We start from the raw sequence: 20874 nt of genomic DNA, 5'->3' as shown, positions 1-20874 counted from the left end.
TGTAGGGCATCAAAGACACTTCCCAGCGTCCTTGAACAGGACCAAGTGGGAGGGTTAGCTGTTGGTAGGATTCTCAGGGGCACTCTGGCAAAGATATCTGACACCGCTGCGAGACAGCTGCTAATAGACAATGTTCTTATTGTGCCTCCTACATTCCCCTGTATTTATTTATGGCCCAATCCTGCCAGGTGCCAGCAACCCACAGAGTGCTGACTGACCTGGCGTCAGTGGAAGGTAACGTACACCACATCAGGAGAGATGTGATCAGCAGCTTGCAGGATGCAACCGCTCGACTGTGTGCTCTCATTAGCAGAGAGGAATTAGTCCTTCCCTTGTTTCTTGTTCTGAATTGAGAGTTCGGTTAGTGCCTAAAAAATGATAAGAATATACCTGAAATCTGGTGATAGTTCAACCTTCAACAATGTAGGAGATTATAAAATACTGATGCTGAACAATGATACCACGGGGAAGGCAAAGCAGCTGCAAATTAGGAAGTCTTCAGTTTGTACTTTCTGCTTGGAATAACAGGAATTTTTAATCATCTTGCTGCCCACATAAAATTCACAAGGGGGAACGCACATTTCCCTAAATAAGAGAAACAACTCTCACATGAAAAAAAAAGACTTCTCTCTAAGGGCTATTTCCATGGTAACTTCTAAATTCAAAGCTCAAGCTGTTTTGGCTGTAGGGATACTCAGAAAAGGTAACAAGACTGTTTGTTGTTGTTGGTAATAATGGGAAACCATCATCTCTGCCTTTTCATGCAAAATAGGCTGGATTGTTTTTGTTTAAAACTTCCCCCAAACCGGCAAAGAACAAGCATGACAAATTTTACCCTGGAAGGTGAAAGACTGAGAAAGCTGAGAGTGACTGAACATAACGAATTAGAATAGAAACGTATTCATGATTTACCCTAGTAGTTCACAGTCAGCTCCCAATCTATCCATGTAGTCCTTTTTATACCCTCAAAACTCAAAGTGGGCCACATATTTTGTAGGGATATACATTTTTTTCAACACAAATAAATGAATCTGTTTCTGCAGCAGTTAAGTGGGCATCAGAGCACAGACACCAGTCTAAAACCACGTGAAGACGAGAGATTTTGGAACAGGACACAGACGCCCTCTGGAACACACACAAGCACACACACAGAGGGAACGGGAACTGGAATGGGAACTAGGCTGCAGTTTTCAAGAGTTCATCCCTGCTAAGTGAGGTAATGTAATCCTATGCACGAAGAAAAAAATATATGACCACATTGTTACAGATAGCATAGAGAGGAATGATGAACTGGCAACCTTCATTCACAGTGGTAATGCAATAAACAAGTCTTGGTATTTCCTAGCATTTGAATAACTGACGGTTTCTTAATATTCTTTTAATGCAGAAGACGGAAGGAAGGAAGCGTATCCAGTTATCTTTACTGAAGTATATTTTGTTATGATGAACTCTGCAAAGTGCTAAGCAAAGCCCTTCTGAGATTGTTTTTTCCATAACAATAAAGCTAGTAGTTAGTTTGGCCTAATATTGCTGAGGTTGAGCATGTGAATAAACTAGAGACTTAAGGCAAATAAAGCTTTGGGCTTAAAGTATGACTTCTCTACTGTAAGAGTCCACTCAAAGATAGCACATTACTCATCTCTGGCTGTCTTTTAAAGGGTGTTGGGGCTGCTTAGTGCTTTCAAGATCACGCTCGGTGATTTATGGGACTATGCAATCAATCCTATGCAAATCAGTCAGCCTTCTGCTTGCAGAGGTGAAAGGCAGCAGGACTGAATGTGTATCTCTGTTCGCTAAGCAGCAGGTGGAAAGGTTTCTAGTTATACAGAACTCTAAACAGAGATTTCATTCAATGTTTCTGAAACTAGGGATCTGTCTAGCCACGTTTGCCAAAGAGCCAATTAAAAAGGGATGCATGAAAGGTGACTGACTGGCAAAGGTGATGGGCACTGTTGTCTTATCGGCAGGTTGGAAATAAGACTCAACTGAACCTTTGAAATCGTTAATAAGGCACAAATATGCATGCTGTTGTCTAATATTATAACTAGAATTATCAGAAGGGAGAAAATTTTGTGCAAACGTTTCTAAAAATTGGCACCATTGGACAGCCTCCCTATGTAATCAAGGGCAACTCCCAAAAAACTCAGTGGGAACTAGCTTTCCTCTACGTTAAGTAACACGTTCCGGAGTCTTACAGCAACTTGTGAACAGCGCTACAGATTATCAAGATACTGGTCCAAAAGATGTTGCCATAACTCCCCGCTTTTCAAAGTGGTCGATTAGCAAAAATTTTCTTCCTTACTGCAGTTAAGACCAGGCTTAAGCATGCTTCAGACACGGATCCTGTCTATATAGCAAGTAGTTAGACTTGTAAGGGGGCTACAAAAAAATGCATGGTCTGTTTTTACTTATAGTTCAAAGATGAAGAGGTCACTGCCACTTCTGTCCTGGTATGGGGTCTTTGTAACACAGTAGGATTTTCCTGCATGGGAGAAACTTTTAATTTCTTAGAATAGGAATTTTGTCCCCTGAAAGATGCTTTTGAATTCATGGGTTGCCTGGCTAAGTTTAGGGAAAGCAGAACAGCAGAAGACCCTTTACAGTTTCCAGCCTAGGGGCTTTTAACCATGCGGATGGAAATCAGACCAGCTTGGAGCTTTCTCAGTTAATTTCTCCTACCTTTGTGGAGGAAAATCGAGTTCTGTGTATTGACCCTGTTGATTAGCCATTGTTAATCAAGGTAGAAGTGCCTGATGCTCCATCCTTTTTTCCAAATGCCCTTGTAGTAACTGGTACCAATCACACAGGAGAGCCCTGTGGAAGCCAGCTGGAAGGAGGAGGCTCTGCCCTGCCGCGGGGCAGCCACGGGCTTTGCGTGGCCCAGGCCACGGGTGGGCTGGCTCTGCCCGGGTGGGCAGCAGTGCCTGGCTGCGGGGGGCAGCCAGGCCATCTCCCGCACAGCCCGGGGCCGCTCTCCGCAGGGATGCTGGGGAGGGGAAGGAAGGTGGGCTGGAGTAGCTGCAAACGGTTTGGAATTGGCAAGTCCTTTGGGGCTGGAGGCAAAAGGGATTAGAGGCGGCCCGGGAGATAAAAGCTCCTGAACAAGGAGCTGAGGCAGCACTTCAGTGGGCAGCTGCTGGGGGGCCTCGGCTATGAGCTCTGGGGCGGCTGTCATGGCCAGAGGGCTCCTCATGGTGCTGCTGCTTGCGGCCCTGCAGGGCAGCCCAGGCTGGGCTGGCGAGTACTGCCACGGCGGGGCCGGCAGCCCACAGGACAGCGGCGGTGGCTTCCAGTGCCCCGAGCGCCATGATGGCCCCGAGGCTGCGTTCTGCTGCGGCTCTTGCCGCTTGCGCTACTGCTGCGCCTCCCGCGCGGCCCGCCTCGACCAGGGCCTGTGCCCGGGCACCCTGCCGCCGCCCGGCCCCCGGCCTCCCGCCCCAGGTAAGGCCCTGTGGCGGCGGGGAGGGAGATGGGATGTGCTTCCTTCCTTGCCCTCCCTAGAGCGGCCTGCCCTGGGCCACATCAGCCCCATCATTGGTCCTCCGCGTTGCAGCCCTGCCGAGCTCCCAGGCTGTTCCTGCCAGGGGAACGACCTGGAAAGGGGGAATGACCTGGGGGTTTCACCCAAACTTTCAGCTGTGCTTTTAGAATAGCCTCCAAGCTACTAACAGACTAATATAGTAACACCTCTGGTATTTATAAAACCCCAGGTGGAGCATGTGTGTTGCTAACCTGTTTTGACTGTTATTGGATGTGGGTGCCCATAAGGAATGGATTTGACTTAATTTCTGGATTGTAACAGCGCTGGTAGCTCTCAAACCTAGATTGCATGGGCAACCCTATGGCAGTTCAGGTACTAACTGTGTGCTCTAAGTCAGTTACAAGCCTGGATTTCTGTTTTCATGCACAAGGGAACAGTAGCTGCGATATACTCGAGTATCGGAAGAGCTCCTGAACGGGTATAAACGGCAGATGCCATAGGACTGACTGGCCGGTCTGACAGCCTCTAGGCTTTTGCCAGTGAGTGTGCCATTTCTTGGGCTTGCTGCTCTCCTGCAGCAAGATAAGAGCTCAGAGTAAGATAAACTGCCCCGGCTTGCTCCCTGGTGCATGTGCATGCCTTATGGAATGAAACCACAGAATCTAACCTAGGATACTGCTGTAAGTGATGGTTGACTAACATAACTCTTCCTTTTTTAGTGCCCGTGTACCTGCCATTCCTTCTGGTTGGATCTGTATTTGTGGCATTTGTTGTTGGTGGCATCTTTGTTGGAATTTGCTGCTGCAAATGCTTAAAATCCCAGGGCGAGGAGCAGCAAAGGGGACTTGCACCTGGCCAGACCTGGCTACTAGAACCTGATCTTCCTTCTCGGCTCCCCAGTTCTAGTTGTGCCACCAGAAGCTCCCTGGGTAGCAGTCCTCAGATGAGCCACACCTGCATGAATCCTTCTCCATCCCTTCCTGTCATTAGGTTCACTGAAGATGCTCTATTCTTAAATGCTCCGCCTACCAGTGGCAGATTCTTGCACCCTTCACACACTGGCCATGGCATACCAGCTGATCACACTGCAGTGACTCCAGCATCCTTCCTGAAAAGGACAGTTTATGGACACAGTGCTAATGCATCCACTATTAGCGCAGCACATGGGGACCAGAAGATGTACTTGGGAGTTTCATGTTTGAGAAGATGACACCTCAGCATGCAGCCTGAAACGAGGAGTAGTAAATGTTTGAAACTCTTAGTACGTGCAGAAATCTTGGCTCTTTATAGGTCTGAAGATAAAGGGATTCTTGTTTTAAATTCTTGTTTTTAACCTGTGTGATTAATGCTATTGAAAAGGGCTAGATTCTGCAGATCTTAAACCCGTTCAAGGAACCACTGTAACTGCAGAAATGAGTTTCACCCTTCCCTGGTTCCTTTAAACCTGCCACACCATGCTTTAGGGAACACATCAGAGGACTCGGTTTGAATTTCTGTGTCACTTCTGTCACTTCCCAGCCCACTCTGTTAGAATAGGGAGGCACTTTAGTGGAGTTATTAACTGCGGATCCTCAACAGCCTGTAAAGCAGGGGAAGACTTGTACTTGTCTACGCATCTCTACCAGTAAACTGATGCAAAATGGTAAAACATTGTCAGTGATTTTCCTGCTCAGATGAACAGGTCCCTGATGAACTATCAGTTAAGTGGTGCTGCTAAAGGAACAACTAGCTCTAAACTCTGTAAAATGCACTTTGTGTATAGATAGTGGGGAAGGCAATAAAACAGTGTACGTGTTGCTTCCTCTTCTACAGTGGCTTAGTAGATTTTTTTAAAAGCTTCATTTACATAATTAGATCAACTGGATGAAGAAGTACAGGGGAAGGTAAGAACAAAATGTGATTCTAATCACAATTCTTTGTTTTCTGAGAACATACTGGAAAAGCTTATCTACTTTGGCTTAACTACTTGCTAAGATGCATGCTGGCTGACTGCAGCCATCCCCTTCACAGCAGGACGCTGACAGGAAGAAGTTGTCAAAAAGATACTACTCGCTTCTGGAGTGTTTTAACACTTCCTTCCAGACCGAAACCCGAGTGATTATATTGTAAAGGCATGTTAAAAGGACTCCACAGGTGTTACCAGCAGGAGCAGAGGCCAAGGATTAAAATCTTATGTGTACAAGAAACAAATGCGAAAGTCTCTGTTAGTACTGCCTATTAAACAGAAAACTGGTACAACAGAGTCTTGGAAACCCTTCCAAATCAATGGGACTAATATACTTTGCAAACAAACTTATGAGCTTAGACAACTTTATAAATATTTCATGCTGTAGACTACTACATCTTAATTCTGCTGTGCAGTATGTTCTGCTGAAATGCTAATAAGCACGTGTATACGCTAGTGCCCTAGGTTGTCGGGCTAAGCTGACTATATTTGGATAAATTCCTCGCTTTCTCATGGGTGTAAATCAGAAATTTAATAGAACTTGGCTAACCTAGGGTTGTCACTTACGTTCACTAGGCCAATTCCTCTTAAAATTGAAATTGGAATACGGGCATGAGAACAGAATACACTTAAAAATAAAAGCTTCCAAAAATACTCAATCTCAAACGCTGTACTTTTTTTGGTACTGAAAAGTAACAAAAGCCAAAGCTTCTCGAAAAATATCAGCTTGAACTTTAAGTAAGTGAAAGGTGATTGGGATTTATTGGTAATTATGCCAATAAGCAGCACTTCAGTAGGACTGCTGGTTTTCAAAGTTAGATTTCAAATCCGCATTGCTGAAAGCACCCTAGAAAATGGCTTCCTTTTTGTAAAGCGACTGTTGTGTTTGCAGTTGACTTAAACTAATCCATTCAGCTACAGTTTTTCTATCTGGTTAGCATCCAATTTTGGTAGTACATAATGACAGAGACTGCAGCCAGTTCAGAGACAAATGAACAAAAGATACCCTTTTCCTGATGTTGTCTGTGCTGGAAAATATCTAAGAGGCATTCACATCACGTTTATGCTGTTAGGAAGATATATTTTATGCTAGGTAGACTCAGGCATTAGAAATGGAAAAAATATATATATTTTTAAAAAAGTCGATCTCTCCTTTAGTAAAACAAGATTGTTCTCTACTATAGATTTTCTGAACTAGAAAGGCAAGGGAATATGTGACCTGGCAGCCAGTATATCGAAGCCTCAATCTGTAGCGTTTATAGAACTCCTATCAACTTATCAGAAGTGGAAATCTCTCCAGGAGGCAGCTTCAGGATAAGGCTTTAAATTAAATAAGAGATCAGACAAATAAGCTTCCTGATACTATAAAACGGATAAGGGCCAAGAGGTTCATGCATGACCATGAAGAATTAAAACGCAAATGTCGATCAGAATTGAGGAACAGAAAAGCTAAATGATTTTGTGAATACTGCCCAATCTTTCTGTGGTTAGGACCAGCACAGTGTTTGGAGTCAGCACACCTTCATTTCCCCTATATATTTTTTTATGTTCCACAACTGGAAAATTGAGACAGAAAGCCAAAGTAGCCTCACTGAGGAGACACTCACTGGCAAAGGTAGTATTGCGACGCAGGAGTTCCTGGATTGCTATCATATCACAGCATTTTCTGTATGGTTAAGACCAATGTTTACTGCAACACAGCCAGGTCGGCTGTTCCAAGGGGTTGTTTTGTTTCCCTTTCCCAAGATGAGCTCTCGAGAAGTAACCAATTTCTTGCACTCCAAGTCTGAAGAGACATTTTTTAAAGAACAATTGGCTTAACATCTTCCATCAAGCACCATTGTAAACTTGGATTATCTTAGTCTCACTTAGCATCTATATTAAAATCAGATCAGCTCATGTGGGGATTGGGGAAAAAGCACAGAGTATCTCTTATGTAAATTCTATCCCTTTACTAATTTGAGGGGCCTTGCCACTGAGTTTAGCACATCTTTAGATAGATGAGATATGTTCATGCTAATTCCTTTTCCCTCCCTAAACCGCTCTTTTTGGTGCAAGCTAAAGAAGTACTTAGCAGAGCCTAATAGTCTACTTACCACCTATTGTACTAGGTGCTTTGCTTTGTTTGCCTAATGATGCTCCAACCCCACTTCTCTCAACTTCTAATTAAGAAATGATTTACACTCTTTGCTCCTTAATCCTCAGTAATGACACAGGTGATCTGAATTGTCCTTAGTGTATTCTTTCTGGATTTACGAAGAACTTCATAAGAATTAAAAAGGTGGAGATCAGGGCTTTAGTCCTCAAAACTGTACAACAATACTTGCAGAATGGTGTCCATGTGGTTTCTTACAGGTTTTGCACATGGAACTGCGTGTGGTCTAATTCTTTGCCTCGGTTTGAACGGTAGTTTTAATTTTCTCTAGCTTCAATGTTCTTAATTGGTCTAAGATAAACCAAAATGCATTTTTTTGTTCAGATTTTTTGGACGTGTTTAATAAGTCTATAGTAGGGCAGGTCTGTATGTTGCATATAACTGTCTCTCCACTATATTCCTGTTGTACTCCTTTTTGTGGCACTGAATCAATATACAGCCCTGACCAATCGATTCTGTGCTACTAGAAAATAAAAACAAAGTAACTTAAAGAACTTCTGTTTTTAACACTATAAAGCCATGACTTTAAAGTACTGAATTAAAAAAAAAAAAACTTTCTGAATAGGTAAGCAGCTCCAGTTTACCCTCGGAGAAAACTAAGGCACAGAGAAGTTATTCAAGGTTTTTCCCTGTTTCATTATTCACCTCTTTCAAGGCCACGCAGCATATTGGGAGAACTGTGAAGACATTCCGGCAATCCTGGCTCCACAACTTAGATGTGCCCGCTATTGATACTGACAGGATAATGAATTTCTTTGGGTAGGAATAATGGTTGATATTTGCCTTGCATTAAGTGATAGATTCACATTTATTCAGTATAGCTGCACTTCTTTAAATGTAAAAACAGGAGAGTTGGATGTTACTGATGCTGCGTGTTTCTCTTTGTGTTTATGCCTATTGCTTCCCAAAGATCTGCAACAATTCATTTCAATCAAGTCAATTCAAGTATGAGCTGAAACAAGAACCCCCCTCTATTCTTCAAGCAGAGCTACACTGATTTGCTCTTCTTCATCCTGGCAAACGGATCAAAAGCGTCAGAATGCAAAAGCCCATCAAACCTACTGAGGTCCCTATGAGATCTCAAACCAAGGGGTAGCTTTCTTCATATGGAAGCTGTATTATTTCTTTAGGCCCTTTCTACAAGAAAGTGAAGCTACTTAAAATGAAAGCTCAAAGTTGTAGTGAAAGTGGTATATATTTATATTGACTTGATGCTGTTTTGATTGCCCTTATACCACCGCTTTATACTGTATTGTGCCTGCATCTTAATTAAACTAGTAGAACAGATAGTGTTTAAACAAAACCTCACCTCGCTGGGAAGCGTCTGTTGGCATCTCAGTATCTTTATATAAAGGGTGAAGGAGGTTCGTAGGGCCAAATGAGACTGGATGTTGTTAACGCAACAAGCCGAGGACCACTTTAGCCTCTCAAGAAAAGGGACATGGAGGGGCAGATGTGATCTTGACTGAATGCCTGTGTCTGCACAGCCACTACCGTTAACATCTGACATGCGAGTGAAAGTGCTGCACCAGACATTGCAAATACGGACGAAGGGGGACAGTTGCAATCTCTCTTCCAGTAAACCTATGCCTGCCCAGGAAAAAAACCCCTTCCCTCTAGGGCTTTAGAGAAATGCCACGTGTATCTGTAAATGAGCACCCTTGCCAGTACACTTTCTGTTTGTTCTCTAAATTAAATAAGCTCTCTTGAGCAGGAGCACCCTGGGAGGTTTCAAATTGCGCAAAGTGCTGCCAGATTGCTACCTTCCCTTTGAAGCATGATGACTAGCATAGTTGCCCAGTTGCTGACTTCCACGCCTCATCCCTCTTACTGTGAAATGAGGCAGTCATTGCTTAACCAAAAATAAAGGAGAGCAGCCTGGCAGTTCTGGGTACAGAAGCAGAAGGAAACTGGGAATGTTTTTTCTTTCCTAGGAAATATGGTACAAAGCTCCATATGCTGGCCTGTTTGCCTACATGTCTGATGCCTGCCTGCATGCTTTCTTGTTGATCTGCGCTTGGATTTTGCTGGTATGAATTTTTTCTCCTAAGTCCTTAACAGTCATTATTTCAGTGGAAAAGATTTCCATGGAGACCTCGTTTAACGGGACTGCCATCTCCTGTTTATGAGAGGCAGGGATGGATTTGTTGGGGCCAAGGAGAGCTCCATCCTGTCCGCCTCTTGCGCTCATTTAACACCACTGAACAGAGCATAAATATTTGGCAGAGGAGAACACCAGGCAGCACCAAGGCTGCACCTCACCCTGAGCAAGATAATAGCATTTTATCGTGCCGCACCAACCTGGTATTCACGATATCCCTTCTGCTGACAGGTATCACCTGACATGGCTCTGGTCTGTAATGTCACAGCCTTTTGTGTTTGTGAGGAAATGCATTCTGACAGCTTTGTATCTTAGGGAACTCTCTCCCTCCATTGCCCCACCAGCTGCTAGCCTCAAAGCAGAGCTTTTCTTAGAACGAGCAGATGCAAACAAAGCTATGCATAGGCATGGACAAGGCTTCACGGACCAGAACGAGGGCCAGGTGTATGAGGGCAGATCTTGCTGCTGTAACAATAAAGTCTGTTAATTGGTGACATCTGATACAGTTGTATAAGTACTACACAAAGGAATGGATAGAGACTAACATCTGAACAAACGGGAGACAGTTTCCTATCAAAAATCATGGTGGACATTAGCACTTTTCCCCGATATTGGGGAGTATGTGTGGCAAACATGACAAGGATCACAACCCAGGTCATTGATACTAGTGATTATCTTTCTACTGTTTGAACTACTACTTATTTCAGTCCCTGCTTGTTCAAAGCACCAAGACTACTGCTTTCATGGATGAATGACATGCCTCAGTATGAGACTTACGCACACACAGATGAAAATATAGTATATTCTGCTAGTCCTGTTTTCCAATTTGTTCTTCCCGAATTTTATCTGACAAGGTAACAACGGGTTTGTCAGGCGCTATGGACGATGAAGTTTTGAATCCTGTACTCCATCTTTACACTTTATTCATATAGACTCTGTCAGAGCCAAAGAAACTTGGTTCTGGACCTTGCTAGAGCTGGCACTACACCAGACCGGGCCCTTGCCTGTAGGTGCTCAGGCAACGCCAGCTCTGGCAGCATTTTACAGACACACGCATATTGCTACTCTGAACTGACAAAGCACTTCTAGCACACGCACAGCTGTACTGACAAACATAAACTTTGTACCAGTAAAATTACTTCTAAGAACAAACCAAGCTCTAGAACAGCTACATAGGATATTTTCTTTTTACATCTCCATAAGGGAATATAATTGCTTGTGAGGGCACTCAGATACCATCATGATTTTGAATGATACAAAAATGTCAGAAGTCCATAATGCAGATAGATAGTAAAAGAGAGAAGCATGTCCTTTATCAGTGTCATGGATTGCAGCTGGATTTCTTCTTAATTTTTCTGGGCTCTTTAGTCAAGGGAATAGCTGATTGAAATGCATTCTGAGCATATTCATCACAGTTCACTCTCCTGTGGTAAACAAAACAGTACAATCACATGTATCTCGTTTCCTTGTGTCTCCAGGATATACAGAACGACCAGACTCTACAGCACCATGCTAGATGGTGGAGCTCTTCTTAAACGGGTCAGGTCTTTTTGACAGTCAGGCTCACCGTTTGATTTTTTTTTTCTTCTTTCTGTTCTCCCATCTCCTGAATTTGAATAGCACATTTCAGTAAGGATCTTGAGCTGCCTATTAAGTAAAGACAATGCATATGTTTCCATTGGAAGAACTTGAGACTCTTTATATAGGCTCCTGGCCTACTCATTAAGAAAGCTATTCCAAAGTCTTTCCAGCTCCAACTGCTGTGACTCTATCATATCAGAGGCTTGGAGACAAGTGAAGATAAAAAGAAAGATCGATTTAGAAACCAGTTCTTACTATTTTCCGTGAAATCTCTCTACTCCATAGACTGAAAAAATGAACCTGTTAAATTTATTCCTGTCTCTCTTAAAAAATAATCTGTAGATAAAAGTAAAGACATTTTCTGTAAGGTTTCAGGGACAACTTTCGATTAAACAGTAAACAAGGTTTTCTTAATTTCCCTGTGTATTTCACTCACATTCCCTAACTACCAAATTAATCTCTCTCCTGAAGATTTATCTTTCTCGTCTGCCATGCAATTGCAATAACAAAAAGGAAGGAAGAGAGGTGAGAGAGCAAGAAGTGGCGCATGGAAGAATACGCATCAGACTCCTCCAACAGATACTGCAGTCTGCAAAGATCCTTTGTGCGCACCAATAAAGACAGCTGCCAATATTTTGTGACACCAAAGTGCTATAAGAGGAATCACATCTTCTTGGGGCTTATATGACCAACTTTATCTTATGCCAGAGCATCCACCCTTGCCGCACCTGCTCATCAGCCGACTTTAATGAATCAAATGAAGATCTCAATGGCTCCTCTCCAATGGAAAGCTCTCTGTCGCCCTCCTCACTGTCCATCTTCTATACACGGGGTAGAGAAGCAGATCACGATACTGCACAATTATGCCTATCAGGAAAGCCTCCATTACCAAGGAAGTCACCACTGAGCACTGTTATGATCTCATTACGTTACTTCTTTAACTCATTTGATAAGCTGACTCTACGTCTTCGAATAGCAAGTGATTATTTCTCACAGCTCTTGTGTTATGCAGAGAGTTCACTGGTTAAAAAGCAACAACAGATGTGTATGATGTAAGTTGCTCATTTCTATATATGTGGGGAAACTGCAGTTTTAAGACCACATTGTGTTACAACTGCTAACTTGTCACACTATTTATATTATCAGTTAACAGACAGGGAGATCAAATCAGGGAGATTAAGGCCTAGTTCTCCTGGAGTACTCTCCTAGACTCTGCTGATATTTGAGGCTTTCTATTTTAGGTTGTCCAACTGGTAAAATAACAAAACTAAATTTCAGAGGCACTAAAGACTCATACTTGTAGCAGAGTAAGCGGGAGCAGCAGATGATCCGAGCTTCTGCAAGGCAGTTCACAGACGTCACAGAGTCGTAGAGCCTCCCAAATCAGATACGGCTTATGAAAGTAGGCCTTGAATAACTTTTCAGGAAGAAGCAGTGACAAGGGCCTTAACAGTTGTTCCTGGCAACACTTCCTCTATTCAGACAATATTACCTAGTCTTGGAGGCTATGGTTCCATTTTAATGTCAGATATATGGAGTAGGAGATTATCTGGCAGTACAAATTTGATTGAATGAGGCAGGAGAATATGATCACAATTTTTTAATCAAATTAGCCAGAGCATACAATATGGTGTTTATGCAGGCTTTGTGGTTTATGCTGGCTTTCTGCCAGCACTGTAAAGATAAATGATACCTGATGTGTCATAAAGTCTGCTGAGACAAAGTTAATACACAACATTTTTTAAATAGACTTGAACCTGTGAGTTTGTCATAGTTCAGTGCTTTGTTGCATGTCATCGGAGTTTTTGATCTGGTACAAAGTTCCGAAAAACAGATTTACCACTTCATAGGACTACAGGCTTAAGTTATCAACTGAATATATTACCCCACAAGACAAACCCTGAATGATGCTTTACAACCTACACTGTTGACTTGAGCAAGAATAAACCTGATCACCATGAGAATTGTTGTAAGTACTGTAATCAAAACCAATTTATTTTGTAATTTGGTATGCAGTGGCAACAGTCCCCCGTTTGGAATTCATGAAACCTCAAAGCTTCCACCCAAGCTCTTCTGATGGCAAAGGGTTTCTGCAGGGGATTAACTGAATAAATTGTATAAGAGACTCAAACAGTGAGCAGGGGAATCTGTACTTGTGGGAGTTTGTTTTCTTTCTGTGTTCATTAAGCAGGGATGATCAGTTTTCTGAAAGCAAAAAATGCTGTGCCTCAAACAGCATAGAGAACTTACAAACTAATATTGCACAAGGTAGAAAAAGAAAAGAAAAGAAAAGAAAAGAAAAGAAAAGAAAAGAAAAGAAAAGAAAAGAAAAGAAAAGAAAAGAAAAGAAAAGAAAAGAAAAGAAAAGAAAAGAAAAGAAAAGAAAAGAAAAGAAAAGAAAAGAAAACTGCACATATGACCCTCCTTTATAAGCAGGCTTTCAACCCATGAGACCTTCAGTAGAACACCTGGGAGAATTCTCTTGCCCTACTTAATGCATACGTTTAAATAAAGGATCTGTACTACCCAGCACATCACAACCCACTGCTTAGATAAGATGGAGGTAAGCAACTCCAGAAAACATTTTTCCAAACAGCCAATTTACAAGCAGCAGTGGCCCTCCGAGGAACATTTTTAGGGAGGAAGTTTCCCTGCATGGCCTTTAGCAGAACATGAGTCAGAAGGACTATGAGAACAATCCACTCTTACAACCTTAATATTCTCTGTTAACGAGGTCAGACAGAGTGTGATAATCCTGCCAAAGAATTTGGCTCTAACAAGAGCAGGGTTTTTACATTAATAACAGACTCTTTTGAGGACTGAATGACTGACAGGTGTGCAGTTCAGAGGACAGCCAGGGATGTCCTGGATGGCTGTATGCAGAAAAGTATAATAGGATCTCTAATGTGAGCATGAGCGTGCAGGACTTCACTTTTAAGAATCATCCCCATGTCTGGTGTTAAAGGCATCATCTCGCCTATCACAACATCCCTTGATAATGTGCTGGGAAGCACCAATTCAGCATTAGCAATCAAGGAAATCAAGAGCATCAGTAGCATATGACAGAGCAAAAAAGGCCTGTTGAACTCAAAACAGCATAGGAGAAGAGTGTCTATATGGCTTTAATACGTAAGGAGTGGCTACCTTACAAACTTGCTGGGTTTTGAAGAGCAGAGACGGGATCGCCAATGAAATGCTAGTTGAATCTCTGCCAGCTGACAAAGATGGTGAATGCTTTATTTAGCATTTTCAAATTTTTTCCTTTTTAACAAGCTGTAGCCAAGTGATCCAGATGCTTTACTTTCTTATGAACTTTCGAAAATTCACAAATGTAAGGAATTTGTACCATTTTGCACACTGTAATTTACATAGGGTAAGTGGAAATAGGGTATTGCTACTTCAAAAAAGTGTTTCCACACATATTCAGGAACAAAACTACAGGGCACTCTGCAGGCAGCTGTCAAGGGGAAAGGCAGGAGCAGGCTGTGCAGCATCTCTCCTGTCACACGACAGGCAGTATTTGCTATGCCAAGGAGTAGTTTTATACAGACTACAGAATTTTCTTCTTAAATCTCCTCTTTCTCCATTGTTCAAATCAACATTTGGTTTTCAAGGTATCCAAATTAATTTTCAAGTGACAGCGAGTAAAAATACTGCATAGCATAGCTCTTGGAATTCCAGGGGTCTTCAGATCTAATTCTCTGAATCACTTGGCTTAAAACAACAGGCCCCTGATGTTCAGTATAATAGAGAATTCATATAAACAGACTAGAAACTATTATAATAAACAGACAGACGGTTTTGATTCCTTCCAGAATGGAACAGATGTGGTTGCAAGCACAAGCATACACATTCACCCAAATTAATCATAATATTCATTTTGTGTTTATCCCATAGTTTATCTCAAATACATGAATTAAATATTCTATTAATATTTTGTATGCTGTTTTGGCTTTCAGACTGACTTCTGCAATAACAAAGTTAAAATACAATAAAATGGCAGCCTGGCAGTAGGACAGCACCTTCAAAGAGATACAATTCATTTGTCAGGTTTTTAACAAAGCCGAGTCAAATCAAAGTAACTAACAAAATTAAGAACTGGCAACGGAAAAGTTGTAATACAAATGACCACCAGCTATAGAACTTTAGCCAGAGCAGTACCTGATATAGAAAGGTGGTGGACTGACATCATCCCTGGGACTTCTTTCGCCATTAAAGCAATGAGAACGGTACTTCATTCACAGAAAATTTTTTCCCAGCTTAAATAGGAAACTATAGCAAACAATCCCTCGTTAAAGAAACGCTATGCACAAAACCAGATGAGCTGGTGAAAATGTATGCATCCAGGGAAAAGCTATACTTTTCTGTGACTCTATGTAAACAGTCTAGTTCAGACAGAGATTACATTTCATTACCAAGTAGTTTCCCATATGTAGCTTTATTAAGTTTTAGGTGGTGCCTGGTAACTATATGTTTTTCACTGTCCATGACCGTGAAGATCGCAGACTCATTTCTCAGTTCAAAGATTAGCTCTTCAGCTACCCATGAACTACATGTGTACCTCTTGCTAAGATAGTTCTCAAGTGGTAGGGGGCCATGACCTGCTGTAGGCAGATACTGTTGCAAGAAGCTGTTGCAATTCTAAATCTTTGCTTTACTAGATAATAGGGGAAATATTAAATACTAATATTACCGCCCTGTGATACTAGTCTTATGTCCTTTTTTGGACTTTATCCATCCCAGATGATTACTGATCTCTGCTGAGTAACCTCTTCATTCCTCCGGTTTCTCCAACCCAGTTCCCCCCCCAGTCTACTTCCCTTCTTCAGCAGTGAAAAGGGTGAGCCTGGCTCCTGCAGTTTTCTCTAGCCACCTCTGTATCTATTCTGAGAAAACTGGCATAGCAAGAACCACAGTAGAGTTCACGTGCAGATGTATGGGTCCTGGGACAGCAGTGAGGGACAAAGAAGGTTGTGCTGGCTAAGACATCTAGTCCTAGCTTGGACTGCAGCTTTTCCCATTTGTGCGAAGTCTTCCAGGGATTGTTTCCACTCCTCCTACAGGTCTGAGGAGGAGAGGAACTGGCAAAGGGGGATAGAGCCTCATCCACAGTTCCCTCAAACGTTCACCCTATTTGAAAATTTCCAAGTATAATCGTACAGGGTGGGTTTTATCATATCTACGTTCTTCTTTTAGTGTCTATCCCCGTGTGGCCATCCCTATCATTCCATGTGGCCATCCCATCTCATCATCTTAAAATAGCCTTTTCCCAGAGACATAATGCCACAAAAAAAAAAAAGAAAAAAAGAAAAAAAGAAAAAAAAGGCTCATAATGGTTCGACCCATTAATGCTGCTAATGGTAGGAGATCCTGTATTTTCAGAGATAACAAAAATAAAAAAAATCAAAATAGGATTTAAGAAATCTCTTTGAATACCATAGGTTTTACACTTATAAAGGTCTTACACTTTACATCTCCTTCCCTAAAGAATTGGTGGAGATTTTCATGACAGCTTAATCAAGGAGAAAAATAACAGCACAAGGAAACTGGGTTTACATTAAAAAAACTTTACAGGCCAGCAACGTTGGTTCAGAAAATAAAACTAACTACATTCATGAAAGGGAATCCCTTACCTGACATCTCATTTGCAATCACAGTGGACACAGCTTCCTTTATACTTCAGGCTATCCCACTAATTTCAGAAGAGTCAATTGTGCTGCAATTTCAGCCTCGTGTCCAGCTGAAAAGCCCTATATCATTAAACAAAATGCATGCATCTGCTTACATTTTAGAACTATCCTTTAAAATAATATATTTGAAGATTATCTCCTTTTTTTGGCATACAAAGCACCGCAGTCAGATTCCAGACTGTAACTCCTGCAGAGCAACAAGAGATAGTCAGTAGTTTAGCTACCTAATACAAGATGAAATGCAAAACCAGCTTCTGAAAAACTCCCGTTAAAAAGGTCGCAGAACTTTCCAGAGGAGTCTGAGCCGCTGGCCGAGGCAAACACCCATGAGGGATAATCTGCCTCAATACCCAGCCTTTCGGTTTTGTGCCTTTTGCCACCTTCCTGCCAAAACAGCATTTTTTGTTTACAATTTTGTTTGCATTTTTTTTTTTTTAAATCACAGTACAACCCTACAAGGGGATCAGTTACAATGAGGAGTGAAATGATTCACTTCTGCTCAGATGCTGTGCTGAGGGAGGCCATGGTAAAATCCAAGACAGACAGATAGATTACAGAGAACAATCCTCTCATTTGCAAAATGACAGGGATGTATACAGCAGTAAGAGATTAGGCAGTGTCTGCCTAATCACATGGACTGCTGGGTTTTATGTGGCTATATTTACAGTAACTATCACAGAAGACTGCCAAGCACATTGTGAGGACCTCATCTCAGGCTGATTGCTGCTTGTGAGTGGAAACTCCCTGTAGATTTTATGCCAGCCTGCTTCAGGCACAGGCTCAGTGATTATTTCTACAGGTGCTGCTGGAAATGATTTCATTAACCATATATTACACTTTTCCTCTAAACTTATTCTGGAGAAAAATGACAACGCACTGCTAAGCTAGACAGTCACAACAACTATGTCTGTGGAGAGGGGTGCTGAAAGCATTTGAAAGGAATGGGAAATTTCCAGCACTATCTGTCATAGTTACCTCTGCAGTCTGAATGCCACAGTATGCACTAACCAATTAGATGGTTTGCATCTGCTTTTCGGAGATAAATCATATGCGATTACTCAATTTCAATTACAGAAGAATTCAGGTGCAAATACGCCCATCCAGCAGTCCTAATATACACCCAAGTTCCACTAGGCGATTACAACAGAGCTGGCTATTATAAAGGAAACCCATTTATTTCAGGATCACAACCACAAAAAGCATAAGCAGAGGACCCACATGTACAGAAAGCACTTTGCCAAACAGAGTGTGATACATCTCCTGGGATATAGGTCATTTTTCTTCATTGGTTCCCCTGCTTCTTTTGCTGAATAAACAAGCCCAACTGATTTCCCTGCTCCAGATGATCTGTCCAAGTAAATCATCTTTTCATTTATTTTTCCCTTGCCTACGAGGAAATCTTTCTTTTATATTAAAAGATGGTTGCATGGGAATACTGGTCAATGGTCTATGAAATGAGAGAAAGAGTGAGGGAGAAATTTGTTGTTGATAATGTAGATAAAGATATATCTAGAGCCATTCTTCTGGGCTTATCCTCTCAGTAACTGTCATTTCACAAAACACAGGGGGAACGTCATTCTCACCAGAGTGTGTGCGTGCATTACCTCTTTCTGCTGGAAAGCATCAAAATCGTTCATCTATGTGTCACAGATCCTATAATGAGATTATATAATGGAAACACATTCCTTGTTTATTTGGAAAGTATCCCCGTTTTAGGAACAAGGAGACTGTTTTTGCCCTATAAGGATCTTACTAGCCTCAGTGGACACACTACTGACATCTATGAAGAGGCCAGGAAGCTACAGATTTGTGTCAATACAAATCACTGCTTTGGAGAGGAAAACAGAACTGCGTGATGCCAGGCACATTTGGGTAATATCCTAAAAAGACACCGGGACATGTCCCAGCATGGTCCCCAAAAGAGCTGTGTTGGCACAACTAAGAGGTAGAGCAGAGATGGGAAAAAGCAGTTAGGCATGAGAGAGTGGGGAACAGTTTAAGGAGGTACAGCCAAGAAAGTCCTTGCATTGCTGAACTATGGCTATAGTTAGACATCTAGTCTCCTTCGGTTCCCTTTAGAGTCAGTGCAAAGAAAAATAAACCTCTGAAGGGTGATTTAAGACATCCAGGTCTCTTATTGTGACTAGCCTTCAGAGATTTGCATACCTTTTGCCTGCCTCAGCATATTAGCCAGTTACTTCACTAAGTCAGGCACCTGGGGTAAGCCTAAACATAAGCCTAAAGATAAAGCTCTTCTTCCAGATTGTGTAGCACATGTAACACTTGTACGGTGCTGAGAATGGAAGGGTCCAGGTTCCCTTTGCTTCTGGTGCTAGGAAGTAACTACCATATATATATGGTAAAACTCAAAAATTAAAGAGTAAGAATAATCTATTTTGAGCTCAGACCTGTCCCAGATGATAGGCAGCATACTTTCGGTTTCATAGGAAACAGGAGAAGGTATTCAAAAAGCATTTAGCTATTTGACACCTCATCTTTTAACGTATTAAAGGAACCTGGGTGTCAGAAAGAGTAAAACAACCACCTCCAGAAAAACAAGGTTTCTTTAAAACGTCTCTGATAGATCCAGAGTCACTGCTGCGAGAGACATCTCTGCTCATGCAGAGATCTTCTCCCTGATGGCAATGGTTATGGGATTTTTACCTTACTTGTATACTCGTGATGAATTTATAAGCAGATGCAGGCAGCTGCATGGCCCTTTGCTTTTTAACCTACCTATCCTTATTCATATAATTGTCTAATCCTTATTTGAAACTCCCTAAGCTATTTGCCTCAATAATATAAGTTTTATTCATACTCTGGGGTTTCAAGAAACAGCATAGTCTCTCCTGCAAGAAAAATCCAAATGATGTTTCTTTGTGGCTGGAATTCAATCTATTCTGAGTGGTGCCCCTGTTCCCTAGTGCTTTGCTTACCAGAGGTTAGTTCTCTGCTACTGAAAATAGAAGACATTTTAGCATTTATGTGCAAGTGTGTGCATACAGGAATTCAAATCTGTAAAAGCTCCAGAGTTCATTTACAATACTAATAGAATTACAGAGCTCCCAATCTGAATAATACATGGTGCGCATTGCTACTTCCCGAACACAAGAAATGTAACTATAGGTCTATCTCTTTTTCCATTGGTCAGCAGAGAGCGGTCTCAATTTTCAGTGCTGCTGTGCAAAAAAAATGGCCTTGAATTTTATTCTGAGGGCATTGCTTAAATTGTTTTCTTGATCTCTAGAGGAGTGAATTCCAGATGCGGAGACTGTCATTCTCCGAGTGCTTTTTAAACATTGATAATTCTGCTCAGGTGTTGTTACTTTACATCCAATTTATCAGTTGCAGTATCCTTCCACATTCAAAATAGGAAAGGGACAAAAACAATCAACTCTCTCAGGCATATTACAGCAGACGGAAATGGGAACAGGAGACATCTACCACTGCTTCCATGGCAAAAGAATACGCCGTAACAGTGGCAAGCTCTCCTATAAGCAGAATGAACTGCTGCATGGGGACAGCTCTGGAGAGGAAGGGAAGCACGGACTACCGCAGCTGTGGGATCCCACAGGTTACCCAGCAGCCTGAATATCACACCTCCTTTTGTGTGTGTACACACACTCATTTGTATATCAGCTCTTCATCATCAAGTAATGAACTGCTTCTGTTCAAACAGTACGCTAAATAAAAACACTTTGCAGGCAACCTAAAAGTCTGACAGATCTCCCCCCAATCATCCCTAATTGCCACATTTTCTTATTTGCATAGCGCAACAGGAACAAAATGCCAAAATGGAAGTTTGACAATCCCGTTTCTACTTCTGTCTACCACGATCTTTCCATAGGCGACTCTGGACGAGCTATTTTTTCCGGTATCCACTCCCTTTTCAGGAAAATGGGTACAATACCATCTATTTCA

General features: G+C 41.9%; 2 protein-coding genes across 2 annotated transcripts in view; one reads left to right on the top strand and one right to left on the bottom strand.

Moving 5' to 3' along the window:
- MTMR8 (myotubularin related protein 8) overlaps positions 1 to 20874 on the bottom strand; it is an 85888-nt gene that overhangs the window by 47833 nt on the left and 17181 nt on the right. The gene's annotated exons all lie outside the window — the stretch shown is intronic.
- LOC104150951 (protein shisa-1-like) lies at positions 3174 to 4691 on the top strand. Its single transcript, XM_068957531.1, has 2 exons — positions 3174 to 3441; positions 4201 to 4691. The coding sequence occupies exons 1-2, from the start codon at positions 3174 to 3176 to the stop codon at positions 4689 to 4691; spliced, it is 759 nt and encodes a 252-aa protein (XP_068813632.1).

Source organism: Struthio camelus, chromosome 11, assembly GCF_040807025.1.
Source record: "Struthio camelus isolate bStrCam1 chromosome 11, bStrCam1.hap1, whole genome shotgun sequence".
NCBI lineage: Eukaryota > Metazoa > Chordata > Aves > Struthioniformes > Struthionidae > Struthio > Struthio camelus.
This window is presented reverse-complemented; position numbering and strand designations above follow the sequence as displayed.